Raw genomic sequence first — 21,913 nt, forward strand, 5'->3', positions numbered from 1 at the left:
ACACACCATACTGATGATGCATTCCATAGTGTGAGGGGGACTATCTTATTCGTATGAAAAAAATCATATTGATGTTACACAAAGAAGACACACATCATTTTGAGACGTCTTTAAAATCGCCTTATGATCCTGAGATTATGATATATATGTGTGTGTTGTTAGTAAACCTTGTGCACATTTTAGTTAGTAGATGCATGCATGTTTATCCATTCAATTAGTTGTTTTGTCATTCAGTTAGTTCTGCATGCGCATGAGCAATGATTTGTGGTTGCCGTGCACATAGGAGGTAGTGGCAGCGAGAATAGCTCGTGCATGTACCTGGGCAATTGGTTCTGGATGAACATCATGGACATGGGGATGGACACATCATGAACATGGTGTGCGGCTAGGCACCAAGAGCTTTTGCTCTTTGTAATTCACAGAATAAAAGGAATACAGAAAATGCTACAGTGGGTTGCGCAGCACCAAAACCTGAGTTCCAAGTGTTCTTGAGTTTCTGTGTTCCTGAGATTGTCATCGCGAGCTCGCCCAGCGTCAGGAACACTGGTTCAGAGCTAACAATTAGCATTAGAGCTGTGAGAGAGGGCCTAGCGCGCCGCCATGATGTCGCTGAAGCGTCGAGGCTGTTCGCCACCGCTGGCGGGCACGAAGGAGAAGGGCAGTGGCTCCGACAACAAGACTCCACCGCGCACGCTGTCTCCAAGTCGCTCGCCATCGCGCCGTTCATGGACCCACGACGCCCGCCGTCCGAGAACGTGGCGCCCACGGGAAGTCATTGTCGAGCACGTGATCCGGGAGATGGCAGCCTCAGGCAACTGGCCACAGCTGACCAAGACGAACTATGATTCATGGTCACTGCTGATGAAGTTGAAGATGCAGGCTCGTCACCTCTGGGAAGCAGTTGAGGACAACGACGTCAACTTCCACGATGACCATTCCGTGCTAGATGCGATCTGCTCCAGCGTGCCCCAGGAGATGGTGCCCACCCTGGCGACCAAGCCATCAGCCAAGGAGGCATGGGAGGCGATCTGTTCGATGCGCATCGATGACGAGCGCATGAGGAAGTTGACGGCATAGAGTCTCTGTGCTGAGTATGAGCAGATCACGTTCTACGATGGGGAGTCCATCGAGTACTTTGCCCTGCACCTCTCCAACATCGTGCAGAGGCTAGCGATCCTCGGCGACTCGGAGCCGGAGCCAAAGGTGGTGGCCAAGTACCTCTACGTCGCTCGACCAAGGTACAAGCAGCTCGTAGTTTCCATCGAGACCATTCTCAACATCGACACACTCTCCATCGAGGAGGTCACTGGGTGGCTCAAGGTGGCGACCGACGATGAACCATCGCTGGCCCAGGACGTTGCTGGCAAACTACTGCTCGTGGAGGAGCAGTGGCTGGAGCACTACAGGAAGCGGGATAAGGACTCCAGCCATGGCGGATCGAGCTCCAGCGGCCATGGCAAATGTTGGGGAAGAGGCCGCGGTCACGGCACCGACAGCGGCAGTGACTCATGGGCTGGCTCGAACTTGGGCCAAACCATTACCAACGATGCGTGCAAGGCCTGCGGGGAAAAGGGCCATTGGGCCAAGGATTGTTGAAGTAAGAAGAAGGTGGAGCAGGCCCACGTAGCCCAGGATGATGAGCCCACTTTGCTTCTCGTACTTAGTACCATCCAGGAGGAGAGGGTTAGTCCTCATTCCGCAGTGCCGCCACCGGCTACAACTCCGTCGATTCCCCTATCGATCCGCGACAACGACAGCCAGCTCCACTTCACCGAGAGCAAGGTGTTCGCCGCCTTCAACAAATCCGGTGACCGGGACCCGAAGCGATGGGTCCTAGACACAGGCATGTCAAACCACATGTCCAGGGCACGAGCGGCATTCTCTAGCCTCGACGCCTACGTCACCGGCTTCGTTCGGTTCGGGGATGGCTCCACCGCTCGTATCGAGGGGATCGGCACCATCCTGCTGTCCTGCAAGAATGGCGAGCACCATGCCATTGCCAACGTCTACTACCTGCCCTGCCTCACCGCCAACATCATCTCCGTCGGCTAGCTCGATGAGATCGGGTACCAAGTGCTGGTGGAAGATGGCGTGATGCGGGTTCATGACGAGGAGCGGCGACTCCTTGCCAAGATTCACCACAACCTAGGCTGGCTCTACATGCTCGACATCGACATCGCACGGCTGGTCTACCTGGCAGCGCAGGGCGACAAGGAAGCCTGGGTGTGGCACGCCCGCTTCGGCCACCTCCACTTCGTCGCATTGCGCAAGATGGGCAGGGATGGCCTTGTCTGCGGCCTGCCCCTACTCACCCAGGTGGAGCAGGTGTGTGAAGCCTACCTAGCCGACAAGCACTGGTGGTCCCCGTTCCTATAGCACACCCTTGGGCGCTCATCGGAGGTGTTGCAGCTACTCCACGGTGACCTCTGTGGACCTATCACTCCGCCAACACTAAGTGGAAATCGGTATTTTCTCCTACTCGTCGATGACTGCTCTTGGTACATGTGGTTGTCTCTGCTTCCCAGCAAGGATGCTGCGCCCGCGGCGATCAAGCGCATCCAGGCAGCCACGGAACGCAAGTTGGGCAAGCTGGTTCGTGCACTCCGCACGAACAGAGGAGGAGAATTCCTAGTGAAAGACTTTGAGCAGTACTTCACCAAGCTGGGACTTCATGGCGAGTTGACGGCACCGTACTCCCCTCAACAAAACGGCATCATTGAGCACCGCAACCAGTCCATGGTCGGGACCGCCCAGAGCATGCTAAAGGCAAAGGGGCTTCCGAGCGAATTCTGGGGCGAGGCGGTCACCATGGTCGTCTATCTGCTCAACCGATCCTCGTCCAAGAGCGTGGGTGGCAAGACTCCCTATGAGCTCTGGACTGGCAATGTCCCTAGCATTCAACACCTGCGCACGTTCGGCTGCATCGCACACATGAAGGTAACAACGCCAAACTTGAAGAAGCTCGACGACAGGAGCAGGCGTACCATCTTTATCGGCAATGAATCTGGCTCCTAGGCATATCGGGTGTATGACCCGGTGACCTAGTGCGTGCATGTCAGCCGTGACCTGGTGTTCGAGGAGGTGGCGCAGTGGCTTTGGACCTAGGGCCAGCGTAGTGAGGTGGACGACTTTGTCATTGAACACCTGCCATTGCCCGAATCGACCACCACGACAATGACATCGAGCATGACTTCATCGGCCAAAGCAACTGCTACACTTTCGGCCTCACCAGTGTCATCAGTCCACGCTCCACTGGCTCATGGCACAGGGAGCATGACGCCTGGAGCATCATTGGCCCACGCCTCACCAGTGCAAGGCACTAGGAGCATGACGCCGAGCACACTCCCACTGCAGAACATAGACTCAGTGGAGTTCGTGTCGCCACCAGGTGCCGATGTATCGCAGATGTTGGATGCGGACCACAACAACGACACCCCACTTCGGTACCATGACATCAACAATGTGCTCGGGCCAGTCACATCGCCAGGTTTCGCCGCACGGTAGATGGAGGATCTGCAGCTATTGGTAAGCGAGGCCGAGCCGACATAGTTCAAGGAGGCGCTGGATCATGAGAACTAGGCACCACGCCATGCTCGATGAGTTCACCTCTATTGAGGCGAATGACACTTGGAGGCTCGTTGACCCACCACCAGGGGTGTGTCCAATCGGCCTCAAGTGGGTCTACAAGACGAAGCGTGATGAAGCTAGGCTCGTCACCAAGTTCAAAGCCAGGCTTGTCGCAAAGGGGTACGTGCAACGCCAAGGGATGGATTTCGACGAGGTCTTCACACCGGTGGCGCAGCTAGAATCTGTGCAGTTACTGCTGGCCTATGCCGTGAGCGAGGGCTGGTAACTGCACCACATGGATGTCAAGTCGGCGTTTCTCGATGGCGAGCTGCTAGAGGATGTCTACGTAGAGCAGCCCCCTGGGTTCGTGCTCAAGGGGCATGAACACAAGGTGCTCCACCTGATCAAGGTGCTCTATGGTCTTTGCCAAGCCCCATGTGCCTGGTACTCCAAGCTAGACGCCTCGTTGCTCAAGCTTGGGTTCTCTAGGAGCACCTCCGAGCATGCTATGTACCTACGCGGCCAGGGAGCACGACGTCTTGTGGTTGGAGTCTACGTCGACGATCTTGTGATCACTGGTGGCAACCACTCTGACATTGACAAGTTCAAGCTGGAGATGAAGAGCATGTTCCAGATGAGTGATATGGGGCTACTGAAGTACTACCTCGGCTTGGAGGTGGTACAATCTGAGATGGGGATCACTATAAGCCAGAGAGCATATGCAGCAAAGATCTTAGAAGGTGTTGGTCTACCAGGCTGCAATCCAAGCAACACACCAATAGAGCCTAGGTTGAAGCTGAGTAAGTCGAGTTCTGCCCCTACTATTGATGCTACTCAATACAGGTCCATTGTTGGTTCTCTGCGCTATTTGGTGAACTCAAGGCCAGATTTGGCATATTTAGTGGGTTACATAAGCAGATTCATGGAGAATCCTACCACTGAACATATGGTGGCAGTGAAGAGAGTACTGAGGTACATTGCAGGGACTCTTCATTTTGGTTGCCATTATCAGAGGAAGAAGGAGGCGCAGTTGGAAGGTTATAGTGACAGTGACCTTGCCGAAGACATTGATACAAGAAAGAGTACTTCTGGCGTCCTATTCTTTCTTGGCAGAAACGTAATCACCTGGCAGTCTCAAAAGCAGAAGGTGGTGGCACTATCTTCATGTGAGGCTGAGTACATTGCAGCAACTATTGTAGCCTGCCAGGGAATTTGGTTGGCGTAGCTTCTGGCAGAGCTCCAAGACAAGAAGACCAGCATCATCAACCTGAAGATTGATAGTCAGTCGGCCATCCAACTGAGTAAGAACCTAGTTTTTCATGATCGCAGCAAGCACATTGATGTTAGATACCATTTCATCCGTGAATGCGTCGAGGAGAACAGGGTTACAGTTGAGTCCATTGGGACTAAAGATCAGTTGGCTAACATTTTGACAAAGGCCCTGGGACGTGAGCAGTTCTGTGAAACTTCGTTCTAGGCTTGGGGTCATTGATGTACAGAGTGTGCGCAAGGTTTAGGAGGAGATTTGTTAGTAAACCTTGTGCACATTTTAGTTAGTAGATGCATGCATGTTTATCCATTCAGTTAGTTGTTTTGTCATTCAGTTAGTTCTCACTACCGGGCTCAGTGGCTTTGCCGAGTGCCAGGGGCACTCGGCAAAGCCCAATTTGCACTTGGCAAAGGCTTTGCCGAGTGCTGCACTCGGCAAATGACACTTGGCAAAAAATGGGTCGGCAAAGGTGTCTTTGTCGAGTGTTTTTTGTCGGGCACTCAGCAAAGCCTTTGCCGAGTGCTCAACACTCGGCAAAGTTGGAACCCAAAAAAAAACCCAAAAAAATGGGAAAAAAATGGAATTTTTTTTTAATCGGTGGAGGCCCTCACCGGCCAGCGCCCACCCAGGGATTCGAACCCACGACCTCCCCCTGCGCGCGAACCTCCTCTACCACTACACCACACTGTCACTTGTGTCTGGATTCCGTTTTAGTTCCCAACATATTATAATAAACCGAGTGTAAATTGCTTGTTTGAGGCCCTAAACGAATTCAAATAAAAAAGTTGTAAACTACAAAGTTTTATAATTTTTCGAGATCTACACTTTTAGTTTAGGAAGTTTTTCCATCCAAGGTCGTTTATAAAATTTGAATTTCAAAATTTTGAAATTCAAACGCAGTTTTGCATAACAAGATGATTTCAAATAAAAAAGTTGCCAACTACAATGTTTCATAACTTTTCGAGATCTACAGAGTTTATTTTGGTTGTTTTTCCATCTGAGGTCGTTTGAAAAGTTTAAATTTTAAAATTTTGAAATTCAAACACAGTTTTGCATGACAAGATGATTTCAAATCAAAAAGTTGTCAACTACAATGTTTCATAACTTTTCGAGATCTACCGAGTTTATTTTGGTTGTTTTTCCATCCGAGGTCGTTTAAAAAGTTTGAATTTTAAATTTTTGAAATTCAAACACAGTTTTGCATGACAAGATGATTTCAAATCAAAAAGTTGCCAATTACAAAGTTTCATAACTTTTCAAGATATACAAAGTTTATTTTGGTTGTTTAGTCATCTGTTCATCCGACATGGTCGTTCTAACATTGTTCATAAATCTTATACATCTCTCTTGTAGTTTCATAAACTACAAGAGAGATATGTTAGATTTGTGAACAAATTTACTTTCACTTTGTCATATGAAGAAAAGACCAAAACAAACATTGTACGTCTTGATGAGTTATACAACTTTGCAGTTGAAATTTTTTTCATTTGAATTAATTTACTGCTTCAAAATATGCTTTGAAATTTTCTTTGCCGAGTGTAAAAAAAACACTCGGCAAAGAGCTTCTTTGCCGAGTGTCAAAAAAAACACTTGGCAAATAAGCTTCTTTGTCGAGTGTCAAAAAAAACACTCGGCAAAGAAGCTTCTTTGCCGAGTGTAAAAAAAACACTCGGCAGAGAAACTTTTTTGCCGAGTGTCAAAAAAAGCACTCGGCAAAAAGTTTGAATTTTAAATTTCTGAAATTCAAACACAGTTTTGCATGACAAGATGATTTCAAATCAAAAGGTTGCCAATTACAAAGTTTTATAACTTTTCGAGATATACTTTATTTTGGTTGTTTAGTCATCTATTTATCCGACATGGTCGTTCTAACATTGTTCATAAATCTTATATATCTCTCTTATAGTTTTATACTACAAGAGAGATATGTTAGATTTGTGAACAAATTTACTCTCACTTTGTCATATGAAGAAAAGACCAAAACAAACATTGTACGTCTTGATGAGTTATACAACTTTGTAGTTGAAAATTTTTTCATTTGAATTAATTTACTGCTTTAAAATGTGCTTTGAAATTTTCTTTGCCGAGTGTAAAAAAACACTCGACAAAGAGCTTCTTTACCGAGTGTAAAAAAAAACACTCGGCAAAGAAGCTTCTTTGCCGAGTGTCAAAAAAAACACTCGGCAAAGAGCTTCTTTGCCGAGTGTCAAAAAAAACACTTGGCAAAGACGTCTTTGCCGAGTGCCTAAAAAATAACACTCGGCAAACCACTTGGCACTTGGCAAAGAGCCGGTCTCCGATAGTATCTGCATGTGCACGAGCACTGATTTATGGTCGCTGTGCACATAGGAGGTAGTGGCGGCGAGAATAGCTCGTACACGTACCTGGGCGATTGGTTCTGGATGAACATCGCGGACGCCGGGATGGACACGTCGTGAACGTGGTGTGCGGCCAGCCACAAAGAGCTTTTGCTCTTTGTAATTCACAGAATAAAAGGAATACAGAAAACGCAAAATACGATCTAAGCAGACCACGACAGTTTAAATAAATATGCGACTGAATAAAGGGCTGAAAAAAAACTGTTATATATATTGTTATTCATCAGTACTGTGTGTTTTACAAGGTAACATTCATCGTTGCAGGTTTCATCGGAAATGTTGAGCGCGGCGGGCACTTAGGATTGCACGCTGGGCAGCCAGCCAAGCACTGGTCCCTGGTGCTGTAACAATCGTCATTCGGCCTGTTGTCGCAGCAGTAGCATTTGACCCCATCCCAGCACGTATACTGCATACAAAATTTCACATAGAACTTGCTCTGCACGACTGATGTATCGTTGATGACGACGGCGGCGATAGCTTTTGAACTCGTAGTAGTATCTGCAACGGTGTTTGCATAGCCTGCCGTATGATCTCCAGCCTCGAGTAGTCGTAGGGCGGCACTAGAACCTGTTGAAACACTCGATCGGGGTCTCAAACTATCAACGACAGACATGTACGAGCAGTAACAAGAGCGTCTGGAAATTGACAAGTATATAAGCGGCAGTACGTAGTAGTCCTTGACAAAATAAACGGATATTGGATTACTTACAAAAAGGCATCGTCGACCATCAGAAACCCGAGAAAAGCAGCGAGAACAAGATGGGATGAAGGTTCATCTGACCGCCGCCGCCGCACTTCGCCCGATCAACTCAACGTACAGCTAGAAATATATATAAAATAACTTATTCGCCACTTTGAGTTACGATAATTACTATGTTAATTTATGAGATTATAATAACTCCTTACTAAGTGATTTACTATAACGGTATAGTAAATATCCTATGTGTTATAGTAACCCAACTATCGTAAATATGTATTGACATTATCGTAAATTAGTATATAAAATTATCGTAAATGAATGTGGCTACAAAATAACTTATTGTGTAGCTGGGTACCGAATATACTCTCCCTATATATATAACTACTACCATGTAGCTGACTACAAAATAATTTATTCTATAGCCACTTTGAGTTACGATAATTACTATGTTAATTTATGACATTATAGTAACTCCTTACTAAGTGGTTTACTGTAACGTTATGGTAAATATCTCCATATGTTATAGTAACCCAACTATCGTAAATATGTATTGACATTATCGTAAATTAGTATATAAAATTATCGTAAATAGAGATGGCTACAGAATAACTATATATGTGTGTGTGTTCATTGTAAATTTTGAGCTCAGGAAAGATTAAGAGCTCAAGATTAAGAGCTCACTTGTTGTTCGTGCAGTTTTACAGTAATATTCAACCTTTATCACCCTTCGCAACGCACGGGCTAGTAAAACAAAATGGCCTCTGAGGCTATGAAATATAATCTGTTTGGCATAGCTCAACTTTACTAGTAAAGCTATTTTTTATGGAAAAACAGCTTCATGAGCAATATTTTAAGTGAAGCTGAGCTGTTTTGAAAAAACTGTTTGGCAAAACAGCTTCACCAACAACTTCATATATGGAAAGAGAAGAGAAATGAGGAAGAGTGCTAGGATAAGCTACTTTTTTTCAGCTTTATCCCAACTCATATATTTGTGAGAGGGAGAGAAAAACGACTTCATGGGTGAAACTGTTTTAGAAATAAGTGTCTGATAAATAAAATAGCTCACAACAGTTCATAAAGATGTTGTGAACTGTGCCAAACAGGCTCTGGCTCTTATGCAGCACGAAATGTGAGAACTAAACAACCACCCTGTTCGCTTGATCGTTTCTATGCCTTATAAGCTAACTGATATTATTTTATTGTAAGAGAAAAATACTATATCATAACTGATAAAATTGCCACGAACAGGATGCACATCTCCCATTCTCCGGGCAATGGACGAGATGCGGCTTAGGTGAGGGGCGAGGACCCACACCAGCGGAGGGGGTGGTGGGGCCTGATGCTTCGGCTAGGTGGGAGTCGGGGTGAGCACGACGACACACAAGTACAGAGGAAGAAAGTGATTGCTGGATCGTCCGATTAAGATCACACAAATTAGATTCATCGCGTGAGATCAAGCCAAAAACAGAGGCACCTGTCAAATAGAGTAGCATGTCCTGAATCAAGAGAGAGTTTCGGAGGCCTGCCTAATCGATAAAATTAATGAGCTCTTACTACTTGCAATGCCACGTGGAAGGACATACACTGCACATATATAGCTTAATTCAAACGTTACCAGCCTATAAAAAACAGCTTTTTTCCACTATACAGACATCTCGAGAAAGGGTTTAACCAGCGGCAAAACGGGAAAATGAGTACCTGAATTCCATGAGCCGGCGTTGGGTTATCTGACCGAAACTGGGAATGACAATAAAATGAATGAACTCCTATGTTTGAGAAAAGCACAGACCATAGTAAATAGAATGGATCATGGAAGTAGGAATGCTTGATCAAGGGCGTGGACTGTTAGGATGGGTCATGGGTGTCTGCTGCCGTGCTGCGTGCCCTCAGGACGACTTCCGAAATCCGTACAACCTCTGTAGTGCTGGCTCCCTGACACCAGAGTGGATATCAATGGCGGACTATTAGGATGGTTTGCCCAGTTGCTCATGGAGGAGTACAATTTGCCGAAGAGTGCTAGGAGGGATGTCATGTTTCTCAAGGTTGAGCTGGAGAGCATGCACGCTGCTCTGCTGAAGGTGGCCCAGATGCCACGGGACCAGCTCGACGTTCAAGTCAGGATTTGGTTCGCGGATATAAGAGAGTTGTCTTACGACATGGAGGATGCTGTCGATTGCATTATGGTGCGAAGCGAACCCTCTTTTGGCAAGATCACCGATACTTTCATGTTAGAGTTCAGGAAGGCTAAGGCTAAAACCCAATTAACCAATCTGATCATTGACATGAAAAAGAGGATCAAAGAAATAGCCGAGCGACGTGATAGATACAGGATTGATGGCCTTGTTGTTAGTGCTGTCAGGTACAAGGTCGATAGTGTTGTTGCTACTGCACCTCCGACAATGACCGTTGACCCTCACCTAATGGCTCTGTTTAAGAATGAGAAAGACCTCATCGGCATCGAGGGTCCTAGGGATGAAATAATCCAGATGTTGGCAGAAGGAGGTGGCATATCGATGAATCAGATGAAAATACTTTCCATTGTTGGTTCAGGAGGATTGGGCAAGACAGCTCTTGCCAGCATGGTGTACCAGGAACTTCAAGCGCAGTTTCATTGTATGGCTTTGTTTCAATCGGCCTTAAACCTGACATGAAGAAAAATTTTAAGGAGATGGCACATCTACTTGGCATGGAAAATTATGGCGACATCCCAGACGAAGAAAAGCTTATGGATAAAATTAGAGATTGTCTTCAGAACAAGAGGTATGGACAAACATAATCATGCGTTTTCTTAGTTGCAATATTTGTTGTCCAATAAGTCAAATCAAAGTGTTTGATGTAACTCCTTGTCTTACATATTTTCTTGTGCTTCTACCAAGTATCTGTTGTGTGACTGTTAACCTATTTAGTTCTGCCACTTAGACTATTGTTTTTCCTTGATTTCTTCTTTATTTTTCCAATCATCATAGCCTGTACGAAATCTTTGAAGTATATAACTTGTTTTTTGTTCAATTTTGGTTTGTAATATTGTGAACTTACATAGTTTATTTGTGGGGGGATGATGTGGAACCCTGCATGTCTTTACGGAAGGCCAGTAATTGTTTCCAGGGCTGTGTAGTTACATTTTAGTCATTAGATGTTAGCTGCCATTGTTGTTTTCTTTATTATATCTAGTGTTACTCCATGATATGTGGTCTTGCTTGGTCGTCTTCTTAAGAATCCATGAAAATATAAATAGAAAACCATACTGGTTGGTTACGTGGTTGCCTGCTGCCATTGTTACATATAAATAGAAAGCCATTCATGGAAATTTGATAATAAGCCTCATAGCTAGGTTGTTGCTCTTTGCTCAGGTTCCAGACTTAGCATGCCAATTGATTATTTCACGTCTTTGACAATTCTGCCCCTATCTTATTTTACTTCTTTTCTTTTTCTCATTCTTTCTCCATCCTTCATCTTGAAGGACAATATTTAGAAACGGAAGATGAAAAAGCCAGATCTGTGCTGGATGGTGCAAGAAAGGACTCATGTTGATGTCCGGTCTAATCCTTCATGCTATTTGGATGCAGTGCAATGCTTGGGTATTGACAAATGTGAAGAATAAATCTAATTGCTTTCACACTCAAAACAAAACCTGTGATAAACTCTTACTCTATGGCTTATATATTAGGATTTGTATGATTCTTGGCATTTCTTCCTAATCTACAGAGATGAACTCCTGCATGATCTAAAAATAATCCCACTGTGGGACTACTAACATATGTGTCGTTTTCCCCACATATGATGATTTAAATTGAGTTAAATGCACTAGAGTTCCACTAACTTATGAGGAGGTTTCGGTTAGGTCCATCAACTTCCAAAGTGGTTTTTTGGGTCCATAAACTTTGTATGTCGTATCACTTAGATCCATACTTCTCCACGCGGACTTCTCATGCTGACGTGGCATGTTGACATGTCCTTCTAAAGCAGCTCTTGGCAATGCATTTTGTCAAACAGCCTGTGGGCGAGCGCCACTGCCTCGGCGCCGAACATAGGATGCACCGCGCGCCTTACGCGCTGCAGGCCACGTGCGCTAGGGTGTCGTAGAAGGCCGCGTTCCCGCCGGGCGTCGACCGCGCCATGCTCGCGGACCTCCTGGAGCACGCTAACTCGATGGAGTCGCGTCCTCCTGCTCCTGGACAGCGGCGGTAGCCGGCTCTTCTTGGGCGAAGCCGAGGCCAGCGACGCCAACGCCGCCGCGGCAGAAAGACACGTCAGCATGAGAAGCCCGCGTGGAGAAGTATGGACCTAAGTGATACGGCATACAAAGTTTATGGACCCAAAAAGTCACTTTGGAAGTTGATGAACCTAACCAAAACCTCCTCACAAGTTAATGGACCTCTAGTGCATTTAACTCATTTAAATTTATTTGAACACATTTATCATGGGCTAATTTGTCCTCCTAATAACAAATATTTATCTTTATTATTGTTGTTGAGTCTAACTCTGTTCCCATGCTTTGTTGGCAAACTTTGGTAGGTTCCTCATCGTAATTGATGATTTGTGGAACAAACAAGACTGGGATAAAATTGTGCGCAGCTTGCCTGTTAGTGATTGTGGCAGCATAGTGATCACTACAACTCGTGTTAATAGCATGGCTGAAATTAGTTGTTCAGGCCCCAACAAGTTGATATATGAAATTAGGCATCTTGGGTACCTAAATGCCAAAAGCCTGTTCCTAAAGAGATGCTTTGGCTCTGATGAGGTTAATTGCCCTGATGCACTTACAGAGGTTGTTGATGAGGTCTTGAAAATGTGTGGTGGAATGCCTTTAGCAATATTAAGTATTGCTTCGTTGCTCGCAAGCAGAGTAACCTCAAAAGAGTCATGGCAGGATATGATTAATTCTATATATTCTTTGGAAGGAGATGCTGAGTTCTTTACAGTCTCCACGAGAGGATGTTCCAGGTTTGGAAGACTTGAGAAGGATCCTATCAATGAGTTGTGTCAACCTTCCTGGCAATCTGAAGACCTGCTTGCTATACTTAGCTATGTCCGCTAAGGAACAAAGCATTGAGAGGGATACTTTGGTTAGTAAATGGATTGCAGAAGGATTTATCCCTGAAGAGGAGGGGTCCAGCCATGAGAAATTGGCTGCTTGTTACTTTGATGATCTCATCAACAGGAATGTGATTCAGCCAGTGGAATATGGTAACTGTCTTGGAAAAGGAACCTTTGAAGTTAGCTATATGATGCTCTATGTTCTTAGGTTGATATCACACTATGAGCAGTTTGTTACCTTTTTGTCTGACTTTCGTATTTCAGGGCCAGATGTGATCCCTGTCCGCCTGTCTATCCAAAGTTCTGGTTCAGAACATTCTGTTGACACTGAAATGATGGATCTATCCCATGTTCGTTCAATAACTGTGCTTGGTCCCGCAAAGTCAGTTTCCTTTAAGCATTTGGAGTATTTACATGTGTTGGATATAGATGGATGTGAGGATTTAGACAATACTGATGTTGATCTTATATGCCGAATGAACCTGCTGAAGTACCTAAGTCTCAAGCAGACGAAAGTCACTGTGCTTCCTCCACAAATTGGAAGCCTGCGATAACCTGGAGTATCTAGATGTAAGGCGGACCCGAATAGTAAATCTCCCTTCACAAATAGGGAAACTGCAAAATCTCAAGACTCTGGATGTAAGGCAGACACAAGTGAAAGAGCTACCAAGGGAACTTATTCAGCTTCCTAAACTAGCACATCTGTTTTTCGGTCAATGTACATTACATGGAGGAGCTAAGTTACCTGTGGGAAGTAACCTGCCAAAGTCAGTAAAGAAGCTCGGTATTGTTGATTCAAGAGAATGCTCAGAAGGTATCATGGAGGAGATTAGCGAGCTCAGCGAAGTAATGGAGATTGAAGTAGTGTTGTATGATGGACCTGCTGACAAGAAACAAAATGATAGGCTACTGTCTTCCATAGGAAAATGCAGTAATCTGCAATCTCTCACAATTTATGGTGATTCTAATCCGAGCGATGAGCTTCCTGCACCTCCTGTTTTCCCTCTACTTGAGAAGCTAAAGGTGGACGAAAGATTTGCTAAAGTTCCTAGGCGGATTGAAACTCTGGGAGTTCTTAATCTTCTAGATATGAGGGTTGGTTTGATCTCCCAACCACAGTGGCCCAACAACCATTTGGGCCTTGACCTCGCGCCCTGATCGGGGGCGCCCAGTCCATCTATAGCTGACGGGCCCCCGTCACACTACGCATTAAATAGAGGTGCGGCCGGCGGCTCTCAGTACGAGATTCGCCTGAGCCGTACGCCCCACCTAGAAACCCTACTCCGATCTAACAGAGGGGCGCAGCCAGTAACGGGAAGCACCGCTGCCGCCACTGCACTGCGCCACCACGGTCTTCACTGCGTCGCTCTCTCTTCTCCGACCGTCGCTGCCTAGCGCAGAACTTCACCGATGAACCTGATGGCCGGATCCCCTACTCAATGGATGGTCAATGCCTAACCCTAGCTCTTCCTCTCCCTCTCTGTTCCTCTCCATTCACACCATTACTACGAGAAACCCAATGAAACCCCACTGATCTACAACTAGATGATCCAAAGAGTCCTAACAATGGTATCAGAGCCAGTCTAGTTCGTAGATATGGATCAGGGAAAGAAAAACAAATCAAACCCTAACCCTAGCAGTTCGCCAGCCTAGGGTGTAGATCTAGGGTTTTCCTAATCAAAAGCAAAGAAAAACAAAGAAAAGAAAAAAAAACGGATTAGATCTTTTGGATCTGAGCAGACAGAAGGGGTTCCTTAACCCTAACCCTAACTGGGTGAAGATAGAAGGGGCTCGGCCTCAAGACCGCTTGATCCGAACCCTAAACCCGTGATCTCGAATCAAGAAAGAAAGGACGGATTGGCAACCCTAACCCTAACTGTGATCTCGGAGCAAAGAAAAGAAGAAAGAAAAGAAAGAGAAACGAACTTCGGTTCGGAGAAAATGTAACCCTAACCCTAACCCTAACTTCAATCCCCACACTGCAAATCGGTTCAATCCGAACACAAAAGAGAACCAAATCTGATGGGGAAGAAGGGGAAGGGGTAGCCTACCTCGTCGTGCGCCGGGGAGACCTTTTGCCGACGCGGGAGAAAAAGACCGAACCGGGGGAGCTGTCCGCCCGGGCTCGGCCAAAGAAGCGCCGCGGCCAGGCCGCTCGACGGCGGCGCGCTCACCCGCTGGGGAGCGCGCACGCCGGCGAGGGGGCCGGCGACGGCGCCAAAGCTCCTCTCTCTCTCGTCGGCGCTCACTCTCGCTCGGGCGATTCAGGACTGAGAAGGGGAGAGAGGAGAAGGACGAAATGAGGCTAGGGTTCTGGGGTTGCCGGCCGCGACGCCGGTTTTTGTTCGGGCGAAGAGGCCGGGCGACCGTCGGATGAGCGCGGACGGTGGAGATGAAGCGGGCCGCGTTGCGGCCCAGGCGGGATAGAGCGCGAGGCAGAATTCCCGGCCCAGGCCCAGGTTGCGGCCTGGGCGTGGGGGAGCGCGCAGGAAGACGCCTGCAGCCGTGGGCCGTGGGCCGTTTGCGCTGCTATGGGCCGAAATGGCCGAACACAGTGAAATTGAATTCGTTTTATTTTTTCCAGAAACTTTTGATACATATTTGATGAATTACAATGTCCAACTCTGCACGATTTTGGTCCAATGACAATTTTGTTCAGAGAAAAGTAAAGTTCTATAAAGTTTCTGAAAAAATAATAATGAGAATATTTACGTTTTCCGCTACAAAGTTAAAGGTTTATTGTCTTCTAATTTGAAGAGCAGTTATAGTTATTCAGTAAATGATGAAAAGTTTATCCTCCAGTTAAAATTGGAACCAACTAGAAAAAATTTTAATTGGAGGAATAGTCGGTTGATAGTTAAGATAAATTATAATGTTGTTATTTTCTGACCAACGTTGATGATAACAATATTATAAGTTTATTTATGAGTTGATAGTTAAAGTTAAATTATGGTATTGTTATTTTCTGACCAACGTTGATGATAACAATATTATAATTTTCTAAGTTTTATGATTAAAGTTTAAATCTCAGATGAATTTTGCATCAAAGTGACCAATTTTCAGAGAATAGATAAAGATCAAAGAATGCTCTTAAACTAGAGAAATGTATTTTCATGTTTCCGCTGCAATGAATTTGATTGTCTTCTAATTAAATTCGAACCAACGGGAGAATTTAATTTTGAGGAGCCGTTCTATATTTTTAAGATTATTGAATTTCTATACGTTAATTCCATTTCTGCCCAACGATGATGTGGAATTAATGTAGAAGAATGATGTTTTATTCTATTTCTGCCCAACGGTGATATAGAATAGAACATAAAGATTTCAAAGTTTAATGAGCATTATTGTTGAATATTTTTCAGACAAAAGACCTCCATACTTTCATTCTTGAAGGCAGTAAGAGAAATAAGCTTGGTACTTTTGACTCAGATAATGAAATGCTTAAGGGCAAGTTATGTATGAAAGAATGCCATTGCTTAAGGGACTGTGTTCTCTTTAAAGAATGGCTTCAAAAGAAAAGAATTCTAGGATATTGATCCAAGAAAAGAGATAGATCAATGAGAGTCTTCATTGAGAAATGTCTTTTATGTACTCTCTGTGAAGAAGAATTTATTTTCAGTTTCACTTATGAGAGTTGTAAAAGTCATATACATGTTTAATTTGACTAACATTGGATTAAACATGTGTGTTAAAAGAATATTCAGATTTATTTCTAAATTTAATAATTGAACACGTGCCAATCCTGGCAATTATGTCCGTTCAAGGGAATATCTCGCATGGCGGGAAAAAGTTTGTGATAGTACCCACATGGCGGGAAAAGTTTGAGAAAATACCCGCATGATGGGATAAAGTTGGCATAGTACATATGTTAACCAATCTTGCATGGTGGGAGAGTTTGACATAGTACTTATCCCGCATGGCGGGAGAAGGATATGATGACTCATGTGCTCTAAGTGTATTCCGCACATGGAGAGAAGTTTGGGGTAGCTCTTATGCTATCCTAGAATTGACCGTACACTCTGATTGTGTCATGGTCATTAAGTACTCAATGAGTTTAAGAACAAAAGAAAGTGGCATGTGAACCAAAAGATAAGAATGATATGCAAGCGTGACTTGCAGAAGTATTAATAATAATAGACTGTTGAGTTTTGAAGTGAAATGAGGAAAATGTACTCCCATACGAATTTTGTTTGCATGATGTAATCATGTGGATGAAGTAAGTAATCAAAGTTTCCTCATTCACAAGAGTTCAGAATATTTCAAAATTGTGGTAGAAAAGTTCATACCACATTTGGAGGGGGAGAAATGTAAAATTAATTATGCATACTATGCATTGAAGGTAAAAGTGATCTATAAAAGATGAATGTGATCGTTGAGGGAGTAAGACGGTCATAATAATGATACCCATAAAGTAAAGAAATAGCTAAATTCCTGGACCTTTTATAGTTCCGATAGGAAGATAGCACAGTCCTCTAGTATTCATACTGGACGACGCCATATGAGTTTTTAGCAGATTAAACCCAAAATAAGAAATTTGAAGATACACCATCTTTACAGAAGATGGAGTAATCTGGGGGAGCTTGGTATGTAGATACCTAAAGCTTGAATAGAAGTGGGATTACATATCCACTACAGTGTTTTAGAGCAACAAATTGCTTAATACATGTTGATGTTGTATGACATATACAACACCTGATGTTAGCTCTTAAAGAAGATGAATAAGTAAACAAGGATCTTGTGATACAAGAGGCTATAGAACATTTGCCTTTTGGCAATAAAGAGCAACAATAGCCCCATATGAAAGAAGTGCCACGAGGCCCCAGAAGGTCTCAAAGAATAAGAAAGAAATTCAAATGGAGGATAATTCCACCTCATTTGAAAAGTCATGAGAGGCGTTCACTCGTCTAAATGGCAAGAAGCAAAGGAAGATGAAATGAAATCGATAAATACCAACGATGTTTGGGACTTAGAAGAAATTCCCAATGGAGCCAAAACAGTAGGCTGTAATGGGTCTACAAGACAAAGGTGACTCCAAAGGGAATATAGAAAGATATCAAAAGAAAATATTGAAAGCTATAAAGCGCCACTTGTGGTGAAATGATTTACACAAAGAGAAGGAATAGATTATAATCAGAACGCAAGGATTCTTTTAGAATCATAATGGTGTTAGTGGCACATTACGATTTACAGTTACATCAAAAAGATATAAAGACACATTCCTCAACGGGGATTTATGTGGAAAAGTTTACATGGCACAACTCAAAAGGTTTTGTCGTGAAAGGAAAAGAATATAAGGGATGTTGCCTGAAGAAATCCATTTATGGATTAAAGCAAGCTTCAAGACATTGGTACTTGAAGTTTGACAGTATAATAGAAAGTTTGGGGTTTTAAAGAGAATATAGAGGACAATTGTATTTATGCAAAGTTTAAACATGGGAAATTTACTTTCCTAATCCTGCATGTGGGTAGCACCTTACTCGCTAGTAGTGGTGTTAATCTACTGTTGGAGAAGAAACAGTTCTTGTCCTCAAGTTTCAATGAGAATGATCTTGGTAAAGCGTCATTCGTTCCAGGAATTGGAACTTACCGAGACAAAAGGAAAAGGGGTATTAGAACTATCTCAAGTGTATACTTAGAGAAGATTATAAAGAAATAAAGTATATCTGTGAATATACTTGCGCCTGTTTCTATAGTCAAGGGTAATAGTTTTCGGAACTTTCAGTGTTCCAAGAACGAATGTGAGATCGATCGAAAGGACGTCCTATATGCTTCAGCTGTTGGAAGCTTAATGAGTGCTTATAAGTAAAAACTTACCCTGACATAGTTCATGTATCCGGAATGTTTTGGCAGAAGTCCAGTCCAGATATAGATCACTGGAATGGAGTTGAGAATGTTTTATAATTGTGCAAAGACTTATAGGCCTCATGGTGAATAAGAAAGATTAAGTACTCTCAAATAGTTGTGGGTACAAATATTAAATTTTGGCGAGATGTTTAGTGAAACCCACATAGTAGCTAACACTCGCAGTTGGAGTTTTATTGTGGAAAAGCTCCAAAGAAATAGTTGTGGTGTCATCAAAGATGCATACCCACAGTATAGCTTGTTATGAGGCTTAAGGACAGGCGAAATGATTAAAAGAACTTACACCCGGAATTGATAATGGTATACAACAGCAATAACCATTTAAGTAGTTCGCTCCTATAACAACGGGTCAAGTGTGCTGCCAAACACATTGACGTTAAAGTTATACGTTGTGAAGGAGAAAGTCCAGAATCATACTAAAAGTATTGAACATAAAAGTAACAAGCAAGTGCTTGCGGATCCGCGTACAAAAGGCTTACCACCTAGTGTGTTTAGAGAACACACAGTCGACATGGGTTTATGGTATAGCCTATGATTTCTGGACAATAAAGGGCCCAAAGTTAAAGAATCTGTTTCAGAACAGAGACGTGTATTGTAGTTGTTAAATCTATCGGCGATTGATCGTGACGATGAAGCATGCTCTATGCACTAATCTGTGATGGAACAAATAAAAGTGAAAGGGATTAAAGTCAAAGTTTAAAGTTAAAGTATGAGTTGAGATCAAGGGAGAGAATGTTGGTTTGATCTCCCAACCACAGTGGCCCAACGGCCATTTGGGCCTTGACCTCGCGCCCTGATCGGGGGCGCCCAGTCCATCTATGGCTGGCGGGCCCCCGTCACACTGCGCATTAAATAGAGGTGGGGCCGGCGGCACTCAGTACGAGGTTCGCCTGAGCCGTACGCCCCACCTAGAAACCCTACTCCGAACTAACAGAGGGACGCAGCCAGTGACGGGAAGCACCGCCGCCGCCACTGCACTGCGCCACCACGGTCTTCACTGCGTCGCTCTCTCTTCTCCGACCGTCGCTGCCTAGCGCAGAACTTCACCGATGAACCTGATGGCCGGATCCCCTACTCAATGGATGGTCAGTGCCTAACCCTAGCTCTTCCTCTCCCTCTCTGTCCCTCTCCGTTCATACCATTACTACGAGAAACCCAATGAAACCACAATGATCTACAACTAGATGATCCAAAGAGTCCTAACACTGTAAACTAGAGCCAAATGATCTCAGGATACTTGGAAAACTACCCTGCCTAAGTAGTCTTGCACTTGCACTGGTGGCCCTCCCAGGAGAACAAGTAATCATCACCAAGAGTGCAGGATTCCTTAGGCTTGAGGTTTTCACTTTTGACTGTCGTGTGCCGTGGGTAACCTTTGAGCAGGAAGCTATGCCAAGTTTGAAACACATCCGGCTAAAGGTCTATGCTTGCCAAGCTGGTAAAACTCCTTTAGGTATAATACACCTTCAGAGTCTCAACAAGGTTACCCTCCATTACTCTTCACAGTATGCATGCAGTCACGGTGTCATGGAGACGGTCGCTGTCATGAAAGAGGCTGCTGCCAGCCATGCCAATCTGATTGTGCTTTCGATTACTGACAGCTATGAATTTTTCCGGTCCAACTCATGGGATGGCCAAGAAATTTTCCCATCCAACACATATATTGACACGGACATTATTGGAACTGAAATCAAAGAGCTAGATTCCGTGTGACTACTTTCTCGTGGTATATTTCTCAGAGTTCGTAAGTTCCATTTATAGCCTATATAAATGGAACTTACGAACATGTGCACTATATCACATGTTTTCTCACTTAGCCCTCTGTCTCATTTTGTTTTCAGGTTTCGATGAATGTTGGTATGCAACGTCTCCAGTCTCCTCATTCTTATGCCGGATGCAGTGATTTGTTTTCCTAAATAATTAATAAAGTGCGCCGAGAGTGTTTTCTGTGAGCACATGCCCACCCTGGTTTGACCTTTTATATAATCGGGTGTTAATTCAGTCATCATGATTTGATAGCTAGATCTGGCAAGTGCTGCGTCCAGCTTTCTGATCCATCGATCAAACCACATTTTTGCTTGTTGGATCTGCCATATATTGTTACATTCAGATCAAATTCCAAGATTATCTGACAGCTCTGAGATGTGTCAGATCTCGGCCGTCAGGGGTGGGCATTTGCCCATGTGCTCAGAGTATTTCTGAAGTGAGCCTATTACAAGTAATCAAGGTGATGCTGGCATCAGCTTAATCTTTTCGAACTGTACAACAATGTGTTTTTCCCGGCAAATAATGTATGACTTGATCAGCTAGCAACGTGTGACACTGACTGCTTGCGAAGCTTTCTGTATTTGCGTTATGATGTTTGTTATAACTGTGGGAACTGATATTATGGAACGAGCTACCAGGTCCATTCTATTATGGAACAAGAGGTCCCCGCTAATAAACAGAGAGAAAGGTATATAAGAACTATTCATAGTGCTAAGTTTCATTTCATTGTTTCTAAGGTACCACATTATCTAAAGAGGCTTAAGTTGATGGATGAAACAAAGGTACCTTAATGCACATTTTTGTTCCACGGTTTCCTACGCTAGTTGTAACATTTTTGCTTGAGTGCAGGAATAGAGTTGGGTGGTTTGAATTCAAACTTCGTTTGAATTTGAACAAATTTGCAGAATCAGAAAATTTAAAAAGGTTTTCTTTTTCCTTCTCTCCCTCCCCGTCTTTCAGCCTGCAGCCATAGCCGGCCCGGCCTGCTCTCCCCCCTTTTCTTCTTCTTCTTTGCCACGCGCGTAGACCTCTCTCCCCCTAGCGCCAGCGCCACCCCGCTCTTGGGCCGCTCGGCCCAGCTCACCCACGCCAGCAGCCCCGCCTCCGGCAGCCGCTGCCCGCCCGGCCCCGTATGCCAGTGCTGTTGTTGACCGCTTGGGCCCCACTCGTCAATTCACCTAGCCCTGCTGCCGTCTTGGCCCTATCTGGCAGCGACCCGCGGCTCTTCCCCTACCTCCAGCCAAATCGGCGCCGCCGCCGTTTCCCCTCGTTGGAAACCGTCACTGGCCACTCAGCCCACCCCCATCAGCCGAGTGGAGCACCCAGCGACCA

General features: G+C 44.6%; 1 protein-coding gene and 1 pseudogene across 1 annotated transcript; both read left to right on the forward strand.

Moving 5' to 3' along the window:
• Window positions 1-798: 798 nt before the first annotated feature.
• On the forward strand, window positions 799-2,052 carry LOC136515338 (uncharacterized). Its single transcript, XM_066508962.1, has 3 exons — window positions 799-1,014; window positions 1,102-1,557; window positions 1,675-2,052. Exons 1-3 carry the CDS (start codon window positions 799-801, stop codon window positions 2,050-2,052), a joined length of 1,050 nt encoding a protein of 349 aa, XP_066365059.1.
• Window positions 2,053-9,895: 7,843 nt separating this feature from the next.
• On the forward strand, window positions 9,896-21,254 carry LOC136515339 (disease resistance protein Pik-2-like; annotated as a pseudogene).
• The last annotated feature ends 659 nt before the right edge of the window (window positions 21,255-21,913 follow it).

Source organism: Miscanthus floridulus, chromosome 17 (assembly GCF_019320115.1).
Source record: "Miscanthus floridulus cultivar M001 chromosome 17, ASM1932011v1, whole genome shotgun sequence".
Classification (NCBI taxonomy): domain Eukaryota; kingdom Viridiplantae; phylum Streptophyta; class Magnoliopsida; order Poales; family Poaceae; genus Miscanthus; species Miscanthus floridulus.

Coding starts and splice junctions, on each gene's coding strand:
- LOC136515338 (XM_066508962.1), top strand. CDS start 799: ATGGCAGCCTCAGGCAACTGGCCACAGCTGACCAAGACGAACTATGAT. Junction 1,015..1,101: donor CCAAGCCATCAGCCAAGGAG/GCATGGGAGGCG, acceptor GAGTATGAGCAG/ATCACGTTCTACGATGGGGA. Junction 1,558..1,674: donor TTACCAACGATGCGTGCAAG/GCCTGCGGGGAA, acceptor AGTACCATCCAG/GAGGAGAGGGTTAGTCCTCA.